Source organism: Anopheles funestus, chromosome 3RL (assembly GCF_943734845.2).
Source record: "Anopheles funestus chromosome 3RL, idAnoFuneDA-416_04, whole genome shotgun sequence".
Classification (NCBI taxonomy): domain Eukaryota; kingdom Metazoa; phylum Arthropoda; class Insecta; order Diptera; family Culicidae; genus Anopheles; species Anopheles funestus.
In genome coordinates this window covers 32,853,823-32,874,168 of record NC_064599.1, presented here as the reverse complement: position 1 = coordinate 32,874,168, position 20,346 = coordinate 32,853,823, and the positions used below count along the sequence as shown (strand labels likewise).

At 42.0% G+C, this 20,346-nt stretch overlaps 3 protein-coding genes across 4 annotated transcripts; 1 reads left to right on the top strand and 2 right to left on the bottom strand.

Annotated features, from left to right (window-relative positions):
- Positions 1-340: 340 nt before the first annotated feature.
- Positions 341-11,378, bottom strand: LOC125770000 (TRPL translocation defect protein 14). Of its 2 annotated transcripts, XM_049439133.1 has the most exons (10): positions 10,908-11,378; positions 10,306-10,373; positions 9,520-9,557; positions 8,990-9,027; positions 7,877-8,053; positions 4,733-4,861; positions 4,282-4,632; positions 3,848-4,178; positions 3,586-3,767; positions 341-2,499 (listed from the first exon to the last, which is right to left on the bottom strand). In XM_049439133.1, the coding sequence occupies exons 1-10, from the start codon at positions 10,954-10,956 to the stop codon at positions 2,435-2,437; spliced, it is 1,428 nt and encodes a 475-aa protein (XP_049295090.1). In that variant the 5' UTR covers positions 10,957-11,378; the 3' UTR covers positions 341-2,434. The 2 variants fall into 2 exon arrangements, with proteins under 2 accessions (XP_049295090.1, XP_049295091.1); XM_049439134.1 differs by lacking the exon at positions 7,877-8,053 and having other exon boundaries at positions 10,908-11,377.
- Positions 11,379-11,786: 408 nt separating this feature from the next.
- LOC125770001 (kelch domain-containing protein 10 homolog) lies at positions 11,787-13,706 on the bottom strand. Its single transcript, XM_049439136.1, has 3 exons — positions 13,042-13,706; positions 12,713-12,924; positions 11,787-12,645 (listed from the first exon to the last, which is right to left on the bottom strand). The coding sequence occupies exons 1-3, from the start codon at positions 13,552-13,554 to the stop codon at positions 11,991-11,993; spliced, it is 1,380 nt and encodes a 459-aa protein (XP_049295093.1). The 5' UTR covers positions 13,555-13,706; the 3' UTR covers positions 11,787-11,990.
- A 227-nt stretch (positions 13,707-13,933) lies between these two features.
- On the top strand, positions 13,934-18,822 carry LOC125769993 (melanotransferrin). Its single transcript, XM_049439120.1, has 4 exons — positions 13,934-14,152; positions 15,053-15,486; positions 15,556-17,258; positions 17,333-18,822. The coding sequence occupies exons 1-4, from the start codon at positions 14,086-14,088 to the stop codon at positions 17,571-17,573; spliced, it is 2,445 nt and encodes an 814-aa protein (XP_049295077.1). The 5' UTR covers positions 13,934-14,085; the 3' UTR covers positions 17,574-18,822.
- Positions 18,823-20,346: the final 1,524 nt, after the last annotated feature.

The following is a 20,346-nucleotide window of genomic DNA, read 5'->3' as shown; positions in this document are numbered from 1 at the left end:
TGCACCGTGTGTTTCGGAATTAGTCGCTCCTAATCTTTTGTCTGAAAAGACAACGACATAGAGGCGCAGAAGGGAACATATTCCATGCTGCAGAAAGGCTATGAAAGTCACCTCTTTCGACACCATGGTTTACTGGTTTGCATTTGACTGCTGCCAGCCCGATGCATGGGGCCGTCAATCAACAGGAACGGGTAACTGTTTTAGCAGTCGTTAACAGAAATTTTTAACAAATGAATTCGGTTCATGCAAAATGAGTTTTTAACGACTGTTAAAATCTGTTAAAATCTTGGCGATTCCGGCTTCTATTTGTTTAGTCATCATTCACGAAACAAATGACTCGTTTGCCTAGTAGAACTGCATATGATTTATTAATCGCTTTTTAATACCATCAATATTCATCTTCATAGTTTCCCTCCCAGCAATATAGCTTTTGCTGCTACTGTTCATCAAAGAGAGGTCGTTTTTCAGGACTGTTTTACATTTTAATATAAAATACATCAGTAACAGTTGGTTGTTGCTCTTGAATTTTCATTACATTTTGTGTTTTTGTCAGCATTGTTTCCCTACATACTGTTTGATTTTTCGTCCACTATTTCTGATGCAATGCTTTGCTCTGCCTTGCGCTTGCTGTTTTCTATGCCGCACTACCCGAACATTGATACCAATTGGTGTCCCAAATTGAGATTTTGTTTGTTTTGTTTGTCTATCTGCTTTAAAAGGTTATGTATATTCACACAAAAATAATTTGCCACCGGTATCCGGTACTGATAGTTGCTTGTTTTCTATGCGGTTTTATACACAATATGATCTGTCTCTGCTACGAGAACTACATTAAAAACCATTGCGCAACATTTACTCCTTCTTGGTTCATCGGTCATGCATCGCGTGTCTGCCGTTTTGTCACTTAGTAAATCGATCGCGCTTTCTACTAATCGTGGCCACTATTCCCATTCTTCCTTTCTTGTCTATCTAGCTTTCTGTTCTGTTCATTGTAGAGTTAAATCAAAAACATCCAGCAGCTATAAAACGCAACAAGATGCAAAAAACGGAAAAATCAATTCTTTACATTTGTTGCTGCCGGTTGAGCAGTTAGAAGGAGAACATATACACACGAATACCAGCAGTTGTACATTTGTCTATTGTATGAAAATTGGATTTAGTTACTTTTTAATAGCTTTTTTAAGTACATTGGCATCTCGCACGGATTGTATCGATCGAAAAGGTCGTAAAAAAGCGCTCGCTAGTAACGCTCACACTACTCTTACTGTCCTTTAACACGTGTCCAAAAATTCGATAGATTTCCTGTTACGTACCAACAGTAACAGAGTGTAAGATTTTTTTCGCAAAATACACAATACGCCAAACAAAACTAGATCCTGTTAGTGGCCCATAAACAGCCATGCTATGATGTAGATGCAAGAAAGTAAAAAAAAAACCGAACCGAATCGCATTATGTAATAAGCAAATGTTTCCAGAAATTTTATACCAATCTGCTGCATACAGGATTTAAAATGAAAATTGTTAACAGGAGCTTTTCAAGATGGAATTGAATTATTATATGGTCTTTTTTTAAACGAATTGATAAACCATTATTATAGCGTGTGGTAGAGGTAGTATTGTGTTGTTAAGTACCCCCATCGAGGGGTGGTTTCGGGAATTATTATAGTCTATCTCTCGGGGAGCATCAAAATGTATTGGTTTTCAGTACTGGCATTGTTGTATTACTGGGCAAAATAAAATTATACAAAATATGTTCAAACACTTTTTTTAGGCGAGCTTTTGGAACTACGTTCCGTTTACATGCACAATTTTCAACAGGAGGCGTACATGTAAGTTTTCAGAAGTACATACCGTTTCATAAACAATAATAAGTATGCTATTGCCAGTTAAAATAAACGCTACACATCCCGTAGCTATTGATAATTATATGACTTTGGCTGTTTGCAAAATTATGTCTAGAGAAATGACTCCGAAGGGGTTTTTTTAAAGCAAAATTAACAGAGCAAAGAGTGTAATTTTTCAACTGTTAAAAATTGTAAAACAGCCTGCGCCAGGAAAAAAAACAATTACTTTTGCCTCACAAATGTTTCTCTATACGAATCAAGCACAATCATCAGTACAATATAATGATAAAAAAAAACATACACTAATCAGGCTCAAATGTCCTCGCAGGATTTTAACGGTACACCCTCCTCTCATTAGTTTCCCATTTTCTTCTCAGTCGCAAAACAAAACAAAAAAACATGTACGACACCGCTTTTTTCCTCGTAAACGCAGCTCGTCTGCAGCTGAATACACACAACACACACGTCACGTCCCGAGAACTCTCGTCATTTGCCGGCCATTTTCTATACAACATTCAATCTTAACGAGAATAACGCGCTCACAAGCCACTCTGGTGTACTTTAGCGTACCAATTTTGTTTAAGTTGCTACTACGCTTTACCATTGATCATCTTCTGGGAGTGACCGTTCGTTTTCACGTCCGCATCGTCTTGATCTAATCGTTGGATCGGAAAAGAGAAGAGACGAGAAAAAAAAAGCAGACCGAGAAAGAGGACATTTGGGAAGAAAAGAAGAAGAAAAAAAGAAGAGAAAAGAAAAACAAACAAATTTGTGAAATTTTACTAAATTTTGTACACCATTTTTGTAGAAAATCGAATCTGTCTGATTGGTGGATGTAATTGTTTGGATACTGAAAACTGGGAAAAAGTTTTTACAAAAACACGGCTGGATTTGTAATGCGACGAAGAAAACGTTAACGAAAAAAGCACACGTTAGCGAAAAACAAAAAGAGAAATTATTGTTATAGCACTACTTGTAACAGGAGATATTATATCAAATAATGTTTTCATTAGTAATAAATTTTGAAACCATAGTTTAGGCATTCAGAAAATATAATCAATCATGCTTTAAAGGGCATTTCCTTATTATAAGGGGGTAAATCTTTTAAAGAAATATATTAAGTTATTTTAAATGGGAGAGAACACAAACATTGAACAAAAAAAGAAAAAGAGATTAAAGAAAAGACATGGTTAGACTAGCCGAATAGATGCAAAGGAATCGCTACTTAATTGGTTTGATGCACAATCACTACGGACGACGGACAACAAAGACAAAAGGACGGACAACATTCAAAAGCCGAATGCAACATTAGAACATGAAGAATGGACGGCAATGAACGAAGACCGGAGACACATGGCAAAACAACATTGTTAGTCATTAGTAGACAGTTGCAATAACCACCAATAAAACGGAAAACTTTGAGGATAGCAAACAGATGAACGATTCAAACACTACACATTGGCATCGCGCCCACATCCTTCCGATGACGAATGACGCGCAGTTCTCTACTGTACACAAGGGGTTGGGTGGCGGGACGGGGGGGAGAAGGAAAGTGAAACTACGTCGTTAGTCTCCATTGCAGTATCCTACTCATCGGTGGCACCGATATCCTCATCACCGGCTTTATCTACGCCCGTATCAGTAGTAGCAGTGGCAGTAGCAATGGTGGGAGTGGTGGTGGATGTAGTGTTCGTATTGGTGGTAGTACTGTCGGCCGTTCGGTGACAACAGGCATTCTTACCGTGCAGCGAATAGCAGAACTTCTTCGTGTTATTCCAGTCTTCCCGCAGCGACAAATTGAACATCGAATAATCCGGCTGTCCGGTGACTTCCTTCACGATGTTCAAGAACTTCGGCAAAATTGCCTTCAGTTTATCGCCCGTCAGCGAGGTGTACGTTTCCAGCAGAATCAACCCCTTGCATCTGTGTAAACAATGCGAGAATATTAGTTTCCACAGCTGGAAGTCGAATCGAGCTAACCGTTGTGCCGTTCGCTCACTTACCTCGGATGGCTTGGTTCTTTGTAGATGTCCATCTGGAAGTACTGGTTGTTGACCAGGAAGCAACGGCGTTTCTTGTAGATGGTAAAGTGCGCATCATCCTGCTGCGTTAGCATGTTCAGATAGTCACGGTGCGATAGCTGCGTTCGCACCTCAATCGACTGACCATGCTGCTGGGGTCGGCGTATCGTGTGGATGTAGCTCCAGCGACCATTTTGTCCCCGCTTGCGCAAACGCGCCTGTACGCGCGGTCCAGCACACTGCAAATAATGATGCACGACCTCGAAGTCCTGGAAGGCCGGAAAGGCCGTATCTGGCGGCATCGGACCGGAAACTGGAAAAAAGCGGCAATGTATCATTTGCTTTGTTTAAATCGTACCGTTTCCCTGCAATGGAAACGTAACGGAAGGCATCTTGTAACACTGCGCCCCATTTACCCAAGAATTTGACTTTGCGCGAGGTGATCGATAACCGATCGCCAATATCGATGCCAAGCTTCTGGCACACGCATTCGATCATGCGGTTCACTTTGTTCTCAAAATCGGTCGAATTGTCGATCACATCGAAGTACGGATGTCCAATCCATGCCGACGCAGCCTTGTAGTCGAGCTCGCGTGCCAGTGTAACGCCTTCGGACCGGCACGAATGTTCCTCCGTCGCGTAGAACTGTTCCGCACCGTTCGCGGCCGACACCATGTGGATGATTTGATTGTAACGATTATCGCGCAGCTCAACCGGGTTCCAGTTGTTCGAACGCATCATGCGATCCCATTTTTCTTTGGAGATATCTAGCCGATCATACGTCGTAGGAGATAGAGAATTAATATCAAACGAAGTTTTGCTGATTGACGGGGTTTATAATGACGGCAGCATTCCCCATATACTTACATGCACTGGCATCCATGAAACCACGGTCGCATATGATCAAGCAGTTCTTGTTGCTCGTCCTGCCCAGTTCAAAGTACGTGTTTTCGATCTGTATCATCGTTCGGAGCAAGTTTTCCTGAAACTTGTACACTGCGGAATCGTTCAAATAAACATATGATTAATTTTGTAGCTAATTCAATCGCACAGCTGTATGCGATTTTAGCAAACGGAAAACGACAAACGATCGCGAACGTTGGAAAACAGCCAATGAGTATGATTATAGCCCTCGATAAAGCACACACACACACACGGCATGGTCGCTTCTGTTCATTATTATCTCTAAAGCTGTCGATAAAAATAATGTTAGTGACGAATGCTAATGAGCTACTATCTAAATAGAAATTCATGTTTGCCTTATGCGCCCTTTCACTGCACATTGTAGTAATCAGTAACAAATGCTCCAGCACCCTGCACCCTACTTCCTGCGTAATTAACACTCTTCATCGATAATGTTTGCAAACAATCTTGAACACATGTACCAACATTGATGTGTTCCGATCAATCTACGATAAGGTGATTTGTCGTGCAAAATTCCCCATTTTCTGTGAAAAGCTTGCTACAACACAACAAGTCATTTGCACACCGTTACACAAAACCACACAACACCACCATCAACAACCGATCCGTGTAGCAAAACCATTTTCTGAACGATCGTACCGGTTTCTTTTAAATATAGAATGATCAACAACAGATCGAGTCAGAATCGATACATTTTCGCTCGTTGGCGCAATCTGGCGGGTTTCGCTACGAACAACGGAACCGTCGATGAACGAACGGGGCCGCTCATGCTAAAAGGAAACGAAAAAAAATACAATTGGAATGTAAATATAGTATAGGCCAAATAAACAACAATCTCATCTTTTTCTCGAACGTCCGATATGCACATATGATGGGACAAGGTACTCCGGGGTTTGACAAAGCGCAAAAGAAAATGACGGAGATGGGGGGTACCACGGTGGGACATGATAATTGCCAACTTGTCAACTGCAGACCATTTGTTTTTTTTTTTGTTTTTGCTTCTTTTTTGGGTTTCACACATTTACACTGTCGTCGGTCGCCTGATACAGCGGTCAGACTGATTGATGAGGATGGTTGAAATTTTACATTAAGCCGTGCCCCCTCTACACCTACGTGCGATATAATCTGTATCCTTAAGTCAAACGGAACCGTGCCAGATGATAATAATCAATCTTTCTGAAAGATAGCTACTGATAAGCATGTAGCATCCGATAAATATCGCTCGACGATCACGGACGATCGCTTTCCGCGTGGCACTTAAATGTGTGAAACAGTTTTAAATAATTTAAAAGTTGTTGAACGACTGAGCTCACGACTGTTGAGGTTGGTCACATGCTCCATCTAGTGACGAAAGCGGTCACAAATTACCAATTCTAGGCGACGCTAAATGCACACCTCTCAACAGTGCGCATCTGCCAAGGAAAGTAAAGCGTTCTAGTGACGTCGTCTCAATTACACAACGCCTTTCAGCAAAACCGGCCACAGTTGTCCTTGCATTGAGATGGGAGGGTCATACATTTATTGCAAAACTGAGTTGCGCTTTACAACGTCTATTCTCTCGATTAGAAGACACTTCTACCCTGGGCACAAACAGTTACTGCTGCGTGATAACAGCTAGGTACGAAAGGGAAGAATAACACTTCCGTACACTCGTAACCATCGTTTTAGCAAGTCGTACACGGGGTGTGAGGGGATGACGTAAATAATAGTTTACTTTTTTTCTTTCAACTGTACTCGGTTAGAACTGGCACACTTCGGTTTAAGGTGGGCAGGCGATTTCAAAGAGAGAAAGAGCGCTCAAGTATAAGGAAGGATGACAATCAGGAGGACGACCTCTCCTCCTCGTGATGGCTGCGCGTAAGACACCAACAAAACCATGGCCAACACAAAACAAAACCCCCCGGGGGCCATCATCGCGCGAACGCCGTTGGCAATGTAGACGACAATCGAGATTGTGCGCACAACCACGTGTACTTATAACCGGTTGCGCTTGGCTTGAGTTATCACGTTTTGCCTTGGCTTTGAACTAGAGTCCGTGCATCGGGGGGGGGCGAGACTGCTCAGCTCAGCTGAGCTACAATGCGCGCATGGATCTTCGCGCCGTGGGTAGGAAGTGACGCGCTTGCATGCTGATAACACACCACCACACCATGATGATATTTGGCGCAGCATGAAAGTAAAATTGATTCCACTGTTATTTATTGTTTTCCTTTTTCTACCGCAAAGTGTCATTTTGCTACCACGCTCTGTTGCATTCGCAGCTGATATTGATAGCAATTGAACACGATCGTTTGTTGCATTTGCATTGAAATGAATTGATTGATTATAACGCGCGGGAAACACGTTCGCTTGGGCTGGGGGCTGTCATACGGTGACAACACGTGTTTCGAAGCTGTGCATTTTAAACGCCAAATAGGACATACTGGTGCGATTGTTGAATCACTTTTCCAGTGCTGTGCATGTGAAATGGTATGTAATTTAGTTAATAATTATTGATATGCAATATAGATAAACTTCTGTTAGTACGTACACGTATGTAAATCATCGAAAGCAATGTAGTTAAGTACACAGCAAACTAAAATGCATATTAAAATATTATGAAATGGAATTTGCTTCTCCTTTTGTTCTACACTTTTAAGCCACGATCAGTAAATGTGAGGCTTAATTTAGACACACCGCATCATGCATGAAAAATGCCTCAGCACAGCGATGACTAATGGAAAAACATTCTTTTCGAATGACTATACAGATGGCTAAACTATTACAAAGATCAATTAGACATCGGTATGGACGTCCTTGCTATAGTTTTATGTGTGTTTTTGTGTGGCTCACTGGCGATGACTATGGACAAAGAGGGCTAGGTTCGCACAATGATAACGAGGCACAAGCAGCAGTGATGCGAAAGGTACAGCATTGCGGCATGAATGGCTAGTGAAAGGGTAGGAAAGAACAGAGCGACAACAACACGCGGACTTTAACATACAAGAGAGAGGGGGCTTCGCTCGAAAGGGCGCGGGCAGGCTGGTTGGCGGTTTCTTGAGTGCTGTGTTTTGCCGAACACAAACTACCAGCGCGCATTAAACTCACCATCACCAACTTTCCCGACGGCGGCAGCCATACACCGGGGACATGTTGTAATTTTGTCAATATCAATAACGCTATGCTCCGGGACGCCATCCTTAAAGACGGCCGGCTTGGTGGCGGAATCAGTGGCGGTGCCTGTGGATGTGGTGCCGGTCTCATGTGTTTTCTTTTTGCTTCGATCTGACGTGTAAAACAAGTAACGGCGTTAGTTGGGTTTTTCTATCGAAAAAAAAGCATACTAGGTATACCCGAGTACACGCTTTCCGGTGTGCTGTAAGGCTAAAAGGCCATACCATTAGGGTATAGTAGCAAACGGGGGTGGTGGTGAGCATTTGCCATGATAATGATATTGCGAGTTTGAATGACCTATCATTTTTGTGCTCTAACCAAAACGCTTGTAATAGATGAGAAAGCCTTTGCTTACCTTTTATTATGATGTGCCTATTAAATCTCCATCGATCAATCGAAGTTTTTAAATGTGTAGCAAGGGTGGGGAGGAGATTGATTTTTTTCTCTTCTACTTGCAGAGGGTGGGTTGGTTGTTGATTCTTTCCTAATTCCCCGCTCTAATGAAACTAACACTCACCCGGTTGGATGGATGAAAATGGACAGCCGGCTGTCAAACTGTATCGCGTGACTTTTGAATTATTGCGGTTAGAAACTTCATTCATTATCATGATCCCTCAGCCTTTGCATGCCACCAGTAACAACACAGGTAGGGGACCATTAAAAGTTTCCTTACTTAAACTTAGAACTAACTTACGGTAAATATTTTCAATAAATTTGTCCTCTATTATGGGACCCATTACACTCTACTGCTATTTGGCGGTTTCACTACGATACAAAACATTAACGTGACCCTCTGTCTGTGTGTGTATGTGTGCGTGAGCTAAAACATTGCTGCTGCATCTAATGATTTACCCGCAATTAAGCTTAATTTCCAACGTTCTTATCGTGTTACAAAACAACGTCTGAAGAATGCAAATGAAAGTATAAAATGAATCGTCCGTTTTTGAAAAGCGAAAGCAGTGGCGCATGGTAAATATGCTATCGTACTACGGCAGTTGTGGCATTTGCTTTCGTTATTAAGATTTAATCAAATTATTGCTTCCTTACCTTCTTCGGCAACCAAATCGGCGAACTTGATGCCACCGCTGTAAAACGAGAAACATGATAGGGGAACGATCAATCGATTGCGTTTTGAATAGTCAAAAAAAAAAATAACGGCTGCATTGAATTAGATCAAGACTGGCTGCTGCTAGTAATAAACTTTAATCTCTCTAATAGCTAATTTCAAAATTCGATCTATTGGATATAGGTACTATTGAACTGAAATATTTAACATACTTTTTGGCGACATAGAAAAAGAAAAAAAACTTCGCCTAGGCTAGAAGAGTGTTTTTTTTTTTCGCTATCTGTTTAATCTTAACTCAAATATAATAAGCATATCCGGTATGTAATCGATGAAGAAAAGAAAGCTAGCCAGTAAATTAATATAGGTACTTTCAAAAGGCATGAAAAAGCGTAATATTTGATAATTGTTTTCTTTTTTTCTCCTCTGTCATGTTTAGCTGTCGTTAAAGCTTATTTTTAAAGGCAGCAGCGGAAGCTTTGTCATAGAAATGGATACGTTTCTAAAACCGTACCTGAGTAGGATTGTGGCCGTTTCAGGCACGCGAAAAACCTGCAAAAATTAAAAAAGAAATGGAACAAAACCATTCTATAGAAGAAAAACTATTTGATCCTTTAAACGAAGTTTGAAATGGTGTTCTAATGAGAATGTGACTGACTGACTGAATACGAAACAACAAAGTGAAAATGCCTGAATGGAATCTTTGGCAAAATTTTGTACAGGCGTTCTAAATATAGTTCTTGTGGCAAAAACTGTCTCTCGTTACAACGTAAGCGAAATAAATTAACTACACCCAAATGGGAAACATAAAACCGATAAAACACGATCCAATTAACGATAACAAGCATCTTTTAAACAACTCAACAACATTCAAAAACGCTTATCGATTTTGACTTATTATGGCATGCTACGATCAATTTGCTATTGACTTAATCAAACTACCCATCAACACGAATTACGTTGTCCCATCAGAGTCTATTGAAAATGGATAAATCAAGTTATTTTTAATGAACGGACAACAATCAAACAACGATTGAGCGGGCAATCTCTAAGGATGGGTGTTGATAACAATTTTTTCGTTTGTATGGAAAGAATGCCTGTGAATTATTATGGTTTCACAATTACTTTAAAAACTAGATCATAAAAAACAAGATTCTAATTCTGCGATCAAAGGATCAAATGATGATGTCTCCAAATCGTTGCTATCGAAATGATTTGAAACTCTTCCAAACAAAAATGTCACAGGTAATGTAGCGAGACATGTATTGCCTGTAATCATACACTGCTAGGGGGCACTTACCTTCCATCCGAGGTTCTCGAAAAACGTACACAGCCTCGATTGACCGGTTGTTTTGCCACCACACGGTCCTGCGCCACACGTGATTGCGTGAAGATGCAGGAAGCAGAAGGGAGGGCGAGGGTGAGAAAGAGAGAAACAAACACCGTCAGTGAAATCAACATGTGACTAAACAACAGCACGCTTGCTAGGACCGTTCTAATGTAATTAGTAATGCATGGTGGACCATGGAAACGGGTAGGAACGGAAACTACAACGTAGGCACGGATGCATTTCCCATTTCTAGCAGGAAATCAAAATTACTGGGCTATGATAGCCCAGAAGCCTGTTACGGCCTTAACCTTGAACAACTCGGTAAGCGGCCAACAGGATCAATCGTGAGAGATACATCTGAGAGCGCGCACGCCGGAAATAGCTCCCCCCCCACACCATAGGGGTGTATGTGTGCATACATGTATGTATTTCCCAGAGGGAAGGGTGTGCTACATTCCCTAGGAAAACCCAGAAGCACATGTTCCGAAAGCTATATTTAAATGGTCGGTGTGTTGTGGTTTTTTCTCCCTTTTCTTTTTGATGGTAAAATATTTTTCACTTTCCGTACATACCTCCCGTCAGCACCAGACGGTAAACCTTGCGTTCCTCTATTGCGTCCATGCTGTTACTGTTGCTGTTATGATGGTGATTTTGGCAAATGGTTTTTTTTTATGCTACCAGCTAAGAGATGACCACAATGCAGGATAACTACGTTTCAAAACGCAATTATGTAAAACCGGAAAAGGCGGCTATATCCTTCGATCTGGGTTATCCTGAGTTTTCGGGGTTTTTAAAGCGTGGAAATGTCGCCAATTACAATCAGCTCCGATTCCCGCGACGTTTGCGGCGTTATTGATGATGTTAGTACAATAGTATACGCCTTCAGCGGACCAGGTTATTATCAAATTACTTGAAATATATACATTTTTCTCGGCTTTTTTCACTTCACACGCGGCGCAATTTTTCACAATCAAAGCGTGATCTTGTTCATCTCGCACACAAAAGTCAAATGGTACAAGGGAAATGACAGCCCCGATGGAGATGTGCTGCCAAACTTCGGCTAACTTCGTGCGGTATTTGTTATCTGTCAATTTACCCCGGTGAAAATGCTGCATGCATGGTACGAAATAAATCATTTCAAATGTAGCACATGCGACTGTTAGCTAAAATCGTTTTGGCATTGATTTTTGGTATAATTGAGGATGCTTTGTTTTATATTAATGTACACAAAACCTTAATCGAGAGCAAAATAAATTAACTAGATAGAATAAAGATTATATTCCAGAAGAACGAACAACAATCCGCTTATGTTCTGGTGCAGATCGTCCCGGTTCACATTGCTTCTAGCTGTTCGGCGGATCTGATTCATAATTTATTTATTTGAATTTGATAAGCTTTATGAAACACAACACAAATTCCTCCACACAATTTCCACAAATTGCCAAATCATGTCCAATTTCCAATCGAAGCTCTTCATGTTGTAAGTTTTATTTCACTTTTTTAAAAGATTTCAAACAGAAATTATTACACAAACTTTTCATGCCCTTAATTGTTATTCCGGGGAGGGGTTACATTCAGATGAAAAAACATTGTTCAACTTAGAAGCAAGGGTGATAGTCGTTTATACAGAAACAAATTCCCCAGACACAAAGAACTCATTCTTGTACTCGCTCAACAAACTGGCGCGGAATTCCGGCTTCCAACAGTTCTTCGGGCCTCCTGCTGGGCAAGCTTGGAATGTAATGCAATAGCGCTTCCCAGGCGATCACACTTAACCGTGGTATTGTGGTCCACATCCTGTAGAGCGTGTTCGTGCGAACACTCGTGTTATTGCTGTACTTAATGCCGCCGAAAATGTGCATACAACCATCGCTCGTTATTGCCGCATCGTGGAAGAATAGCGGATACGGTAAGTTCGATTTCTGCATTTTCTTCCACTGCATAGTGCTGAGGTTTAGCTTCCAAATGTCGTTATAGTAGTTCACACCATCGTATCCACCCGCTACAACCACCTCCACGCCTTGATCCGTGCGAATCTGTACACACGAATGACACTTGCGGGCAGTCGGAATCCCCGGAGAGTTTGCCAGTGGATCGGGTTTCGTTAGCAAGTATTCCCACTTGTTAGCTTTCATATCGTACACGGGAATATTAGATAGTATAAAAACTGCATCACTCGTTCCGCCGCCAATCACGTAAATTTTAGAATCATCGTACGCCAGCTCGTGTCGGTATCTTCCCGAAGGATCTTCGCGAATGTTTTGATTGCACTCGTAAGCACACTCCCATGTCCTGGTGGGTAAATGCAGCCTGAAACATACACAAACTCATTTAATTCGCTCCTTTCAATTCTCATCACTTAGAAATCGATCCTTACCGGTGGACATCTAAAGTGTAATCGAACCCATTGGTTCCGCCGATGCTGTAGAGGAAATTGTCACTTATTACAATAGCCTGTCCATATTGTGGTGGCGGTGGGTCCCCTTTCACCTCCACTTCAGTCAGATCTTTCGGTTTACGGCGTGGTATACAAACGCGCAACGCGTTCGAGCACGTTACTCCGAATGGATATCCTGTGCCGCCAAAAATCTGTCGAAATAACGATGCATTTTGGTGAGAAGACAAGGACAAGGACCATCCCAAAACAGCAACCACCCGTCACTAAAACGCAAGGGGTTTAGCTTTTGATCTAAAAATACATCGTACCATGATCGTTTCGCCACACAGCAGCATTGCATTTGAGGCCAGCTCAATGGGTAAATCGTTATTTACATCCAACAGCAATGTCCACTCCTTACGTATCATATCGTACTTCCACAGCTCGTGAAACAGGAACCATTCTTCTCGCTGATCATTGTTACCATCCCGTCCTGAATTGTTAGGGTTAAATCCACCGTAGCAATATAGCGATGCATCGCTGCAAACAATTCGATGGCCACTCCTGGCTTTCGGATACCGTTTGCCAGAACCGACCCTGCTGCTGGTGGCGGTAATCGAGCTACGGTAATCGACATCGCATACCTCGAACGGACGGAAAGCGTAAATGGCTTTACGTTTTGCCATCATTTCACTTCGGTTGTTGATTTGGTGCACAAATATGCCAATGTTTATGTCCAGCACTTCCCGAAGGTAATGTAATCGTCGCAGGTTAAAGTATCTGTTCACGGTATCGATCGCACGCGCAAGCAGTTTGTACACGAGCAGTTGGAAAATTTTCATCACCGTCAGCCAGATACAAGTATTCCACACAATCGATTCACTGTTTATCAGAAACCGAATGTTTTGCTACACTTTTCACATGGTAGAAAAAATAAGCATGTTTTGCCAAATCGGTTCAGTGCGTACAACTGATGTGACATTCGCTGCTGATAACTGTCAACCGCATTCAGCAAGCAAAGTCGAACTTATTTTAATTCAATCGTTGAGGGAAGTGCCTTTCAATGAAAAATAAAAGCGTTTTTGTGTGAAAAGTTCTTTTGATTTTATACAAAAGAGTTCTGCATTTTCATTCATAATGGAAGTGTATACTCAATTCCGATGTATGCTTACGTTATTTACATCATTCTGCAATACGGCGAGTGTGCTGAATTGCTGAACACTATCTACACACCTTGACCTGACGCTATTTCTGACGTTTGTCAAACCAAACCCAATTTTCGATGGGCGTGTACATTTGGTCGCAAACATAACATTCCTGTTTTATGTTTAATTTCTGTTTTAAGTTCACAACTTTATGTTAAACCGTGTGCAATGGCAAAAGTGAATCGTTGGTTGTGCGTAAGCGCAACTTTGCTGTGCTTTGCCACGCTCGCCGCCGGTAAGTGAGGCTGGGAAATTCGGGGCTTGGTCAGCAGAGATTGACCTAGGGGGGTTTGAAAAGATGCTCTTTAATTGGCATCAGTATAGGAAATCACCATTCGTCTTTTGGAAATGCTTTATTATATCCGTGAATTGTTCGTCAAGAGAAAGTGATGTTGTCTAGTGCGGTCATAGTTCATTCGTCCTACTCCAATCGATGTGGAATGCGTGATTCATATGCATCAAGCTGTGTGCACCTGTAGGCCAGTGTGACCAGATTGTTTTCCTCGTTATCGGTAGGAAAGGTAAAAATTTATCGGTAGTTGTCGGTATGATCCTAATTCTGTTCAGCTCATGTTCTCTTCAGCTAATACGTGTGAGCGGGGGGGGGGGGGGGGGGGGGGGTGCTCGCAGGGAAAATGGAAATGTTAAAATGTTGCGAATTTTGTCGTTCGCAGCGACACAAAAAGAACCAAACCTCGAGAGAAATATTCAGTGTTTGATTGTCTCATGTCTAGCGTGAGACGTGGCATTAATGACTTCTTCAGCCACATTTACAAAAATCTGTGATTTTCGGTAGGATTCTTGAAAAATCGGTAGTTTCAGGGTGCTCGTCTGTGAATCGGTAGGCTAATCAAAAATCGGTAGGAATACAGATAAATCGGTAGTTCTGGTCACACTGCTGTAGGCAACCGTTACACAGGTTATGCTACAACACACCCTTTGCAAATGCCGATGTCTCATTATGTTTACAAACAAAAGGATGACCGTAAAAAGGGGATGCTTTAACATTCCTTCCAAAGCATTGAACGGCTTCGCTGAGTTGCATACAGTACAAGATGCAGACTGATCATTAAAATTCAATTAGGCTGTTGCCATTGCTGCTAACTAACATGTGTTGTCCTTGTTCTTCCCACAGGTCAATTCTACTACGAAGAGGAAAGGGAAGCCAAAAGCAATATCGTATGGTGTGCGACCAGCCAGGAGGAGACGTACAAGTGCCAAAATTTTACCAAAGCACTTGAGCGGGACGTTGCATTGTTTAATGATTTTTTCATGAACGTCTCCTGCCATCACGGGTACGATCAGGATGAGTGTATGGCACTGATCAATGAGCGCAGGGCAGACGTTATGACGCTCGATGCGGGTGAAGTATTTAGCGGTGGTAGATTCCATTCGCTGATTCCGCTAATGCAAGAAGGTTACGAAGGAGGCTTCACACAGTATCATGCGGTAGCTGTGATCAAGAAAGGATCGCTTCCGGACGTGACCCATCTGAGACAATTGCGTGGCAAGAAAGCGTGCTTTGCATGGGTCGGCAGTCATGCGGGATGGACCGTTCCGATACATACCGTGAGTAGTTGTGTATTGTTTTGTAGTGTAAATGGGCTGCTTTTAATTGGTCTTTTTTTGTCTTTGTAGTTACAACGGGAGGGAGGAATGGTGATTACAGACTGTAACAATATCGTTAAAACAGCGACCGATTTCTTCGGGCCTTCGTGTGCTGTGAATGCGCTGATCGATAAATACAACCCCATTGGCGATAACTCCAACAAACTATGCTCGCTATGCACGGGTGTGGTGCCCGGTGGCAAGTGTACCCCGACCGACCCATACGCTGGATTTGAGGGTGCGTTTCGTTGCCTAGTTGAAGCAGGCGATATAGCTTTCATGAAGCACACTACCGTTGAGGAAATGGTAGACAGTGGATTTATTCCTGGCGTGACCGTCGATCAGTTTGAGCTGCTGTGTCGTGATGGTACACGCCAGCCCGTTACACAGTATCGGCAGTGTGAATGGGGAAATGTTCCCTCGCACGCGCTCGTCGTATCCAGTGCCACGTCCAAATCCGACCGCCGACGGTTTAAAAAGTTCTTCACCAAAGCCGTCAATCTGTATGCGTCAAAGCAGCGTCGGTTTAACAGTACCACGGAATCGGGGTACAATCGTCAGGACGATCGTTACCGGCCTTATCAAAACCCCTACACGTCTACTTCTACCACAACGTACTCACCGTTCGCCACTACCGATCAGAACATGTATAACGAAAGCCAACCATACGAATCGTTCGATCTGTTCGAGTCAAAGCGATACGGCAGACGGTTGAACTTAATGTTCCAGGATGCCGCACGCCATTTAGCACCGATCGACGACGACAAGCAAAACTATCAACGGTATCTGGGTAAAGCGTTGGATCAAATTTACGACACACGGTCCTGTCCAGTCGGAAGGATGATGCTGTGCGTCACCTCGGATGCGGAGTACGAAAAGTGCATCAAAATGCGAACGGCACTGAAGGCTCAACTGATCAAGCCGGATATGTTGTGCACGAAGGCACATTCGCACATAACCTGCATGCAGCACATTCAATCCGGTACCGCCGACGTGGCCGTGCTCGATGCTAGCGATGTGTATACGGCCGGTTTACATTACGATCTGATGCCTTTTATGTCGGAGGTGTACGATCTAGGACTGCCCGAGTATTACGTGGTAGCCGTTGCAAAGGAAGAAGACCCGGACACGGAGCTTACGTATCTACGGGGTAAAAATACGTGCCACTCGGGCATGAACACTGCCGCCGGTTGGGTTTATCCGATGGCATACCTGATATCAAACGGATGGATTCGTCCGTATGGTTGTGATAGTATTCGTGCCGCTGCAGAATATTTCACCAAATCGTGCGTGCCAGGAGCCATTAGCAAGGAGTATAACACGGGCATACCGTACGATAATATGTGTGACCTTTGTCATGGTAGCAGCTTCCGGTATTGCCGCCGTGATGCATCGGAAGATTACTATGGAAATTCGGGTGCATTCCGGTGCTTGGTCGAGGGTGGAGGTCATGTGGCGTTCGTACGGCATACTACGGTGATTGAGAATACGGGTGGCAAGAAGCGCGAATGGTGGGCCCGAGATGCGTTACCCGATGATTTCGAACTGCTTTGTCCGGACGGAACCAGGGCGGAAGTAAACGACTATAAGAAATGTAATCTTGGTAAAGTGAAGGCTAATGCTATCGTGGCGCGCGGTGGACGAGGATACAATGGAACCGAGCTGAAAGCTTACATAAATTTGTTTACCTATGCGCAACAATTCTACGGCAGGAAATTCTCCGACGAGTTCAGGTAAGTTTTTCTTAAAAGAAGGAGTCTATTGCGCTAAGAAATGAAGAGTAACTTTGTGTTTGTTCTTGTTACAGTTTCAGCATGTTTTATTCGGTTCCACCGTATCACGATTTAATCTTCTCCGACGCTACGCGCGGTTTGCGTGAAGTTGACTCCGACAAGCGCTGGTTCGACGCATATCTGGGACCGAACTTTATGCGCGCCCGTCGTATCACCGATTGCCATGCAGGTGCGAGTAGTTTGAAGATCAGTGCCTTTGGTAGCTTACTGCTTGTCGGCGTGGTAGCACTGTTTTGGTCACCAAACATATTTTAGGCAGGTAGAATGACGAAACCGAGGTACCGGTTTCATGCTATGTAGAGTAAATTCCGTCCAATATAGATAGATATTGCATTGCATGTTATTGCAGATACAGTGGAACATTCCAGAATGTATGGAAGTATCGACTCAAGCTAGTTAGTCTCGTGTATTGTACAGTATTTTTTTGTGAATCTCTTTTGCAGTAAAAAAAAACAAATAACGTCGTTAAACTAATGAACTGATACCGTCCCGCTATAAAGCACCAGGTTACATTCCGTTTTGAATATGGGTTTAAAAACAATCATGTATTGTGCTTTCGGAACGATGTACAAAACAACGTTCATCCATCCATGTAGGAGAAGCGTGTTTGCATGATTTGCATTTCTTAGCGCCATTCGCCATTGGCTTGCGGTCTCTAACAATTATTCTCATTTTTCCAGCACAATGAAACCATTCATATCAACAAGATACGAAACATATAATTAGACTAGCATAAATGAACCGTTGAGGTTTACCTTGTGCCGTCTTCACTCAGCAATTTTTAGCAATATTTTTTTTTAAATAAAAAGACAAATAAACCGAAATTCAAACGAATATGGTTGTAGTGAATAAAGCGAGAAGAAAGAAACGATTATTTTACTAATCAGTCCAGATTAGAGGGATTTTCCATAGCCTTATAATGAATCCTACAAGTCGGGAAACTATTTACGGGGTATTGTATCCCAGAAGATTGACCCAATCCCAATTATCAAATTCTTTACATGAATTTGAGTATTTCGAGTGTTAAGTATCACTTTTAGCTGTTGTATCCTGTACACAATGTTAATCTGTAGATTCGTATCCGTTAATTACAATTATTTTCTGTATTTGGAAATACCGGTAAGTAATGTAAGTACCGTATACAAAAAAGACCATGTTCAAGATCGTCAAAAGATTCTCGACCATGTCAAAAGAAAAAAAAAAGAAAACAATTCATGAATGAATGAACACAATTCCGACCTGTGAGAAGTGGGGATACAAAGCGAATGAACTTCTGCGTAAAAGAATCCTAAGAAATCTGTTATTTTCGAAAATTTACCATCAACTTTAGAGTGGGAATGGCATTAACAACCGATGAATACCAGGTCCTTCAGAGCAATGTTCGAAAATTTATCATTAACTTTGTGGTGGGGATAGAACTAACATCAGATGAATACCAAGTCCTTAAGATTAACGGAAAGAATGTTACAAATAAATTACGGAACAGATGTTTGTCTCAAATTCACATATGAAGAGTTTTTAATCACTTCACGTTTCCAACAAAACAGGACGAAAATGAAGAAGAAAAATCTCACAGAAATCACCACAAAAATGAGAGATCATGTTTATATTGATTCTGATCCTAGAGACTATTTGTTTTTAATTTAAAATTTTTAATTTGCTTTAATACAAAACTATAAAAAACAGTTATCTTACGGACATTAACATTGTATTACCGACAGTCGAATACGTGCATTGTGTCGATGGAGACGCCTGGTAGATGTTAATGCAGTATTGATGGAGACGCCTGGTAGTTGTTGATGTTATGTTGATGGAGACGTCTTGCCGGACACAACTGCCGCTGCACCCGACAATCGTGTGCGCAGTAATGTCGATTGATTCTATCAGCTATTTTCCTCAGCCGCACTAAATGTCACCATCAGTCAACAACATGTCCATATGCCATATTTCTAAAGCACCCACAATGAATCGTTAAAAACGGTAAAGGTATCGCATCATCCACTATTACCGTGGCCCGGTGGAAAGTTATACCCCCGAAGGGCCTTAATTTGACACATGCCAATCACGACTATCGTTAGCAAATGATGCAAACGATGATAGTGAAAAGCAATCCAGGAAACGTGACACCTCATCGCTGTTACGCGCCGGACTTATGGCGGTATGCTTTTCTTCTGAAGTATCTTTGCGAACGAACATCTTTATTGTTGTTGTTTTCTGCAGAAAAGGATTTTCGCTTCCTCGCTTTCGCTGGCCAGAAAACGGCGTAAAGGTGTGGCCGTTCGATTGAAATAATATCCGGCTGGATCGTAATACGAGAGGAAATATATCGCTACCATTGGATACGTTACACGCGCGTTTGAATGCGTTGATTTTTTGAAATAATTAATATCCTTTTTGTATTTATGTAACGACATTTAGTACGGCGTGAGAGATAATGCAAAATATAATTCCAATAATAATGATTTCACAATCGCAAATATTCCTTTCGAGCTAGAACAAACCCTGCTGATATTTGTAATTAATCGAAACTGTATATATTGGAACAGAGGTACATTCCTCTGTGAATGTAACACACACATTATTAATTATCTGCAGCCATTTGTAAATCGACCAAAGTTCTTGATGCACTTTGTATGTTTTTTCCAGTAGAGAATCTGTTTTTTTCACCCTCTCTCTCTCTCTCCGTCTCGCTGTGATGAATAAACCAATTTCACGGTTTCATTTGGTCGTATAATTCAGTACCAGCCATCATACAGAAAAGCGTTGAGGCTTTTCCATGTTTTTTTTTTTAATTCATGAAGAACGGGCCCCGCCAGTATTGCTGAGCCTTTTCCATTCACAAACATACAATCATTCACCGGGCTTTGTGGCACACCTATAATGTCGGTGCCTGGTGTGTACTTCACAAAGAGGAAATACCTTTTTGAATGGCTTTCCGCTGCATAAAGCCCGTCGGTAGTGGTTTGAAGAAAGTAAAACAAAAAACAGCAAAAACAAGATTAAACTGCGCCACAGCGAACGGAAGCTC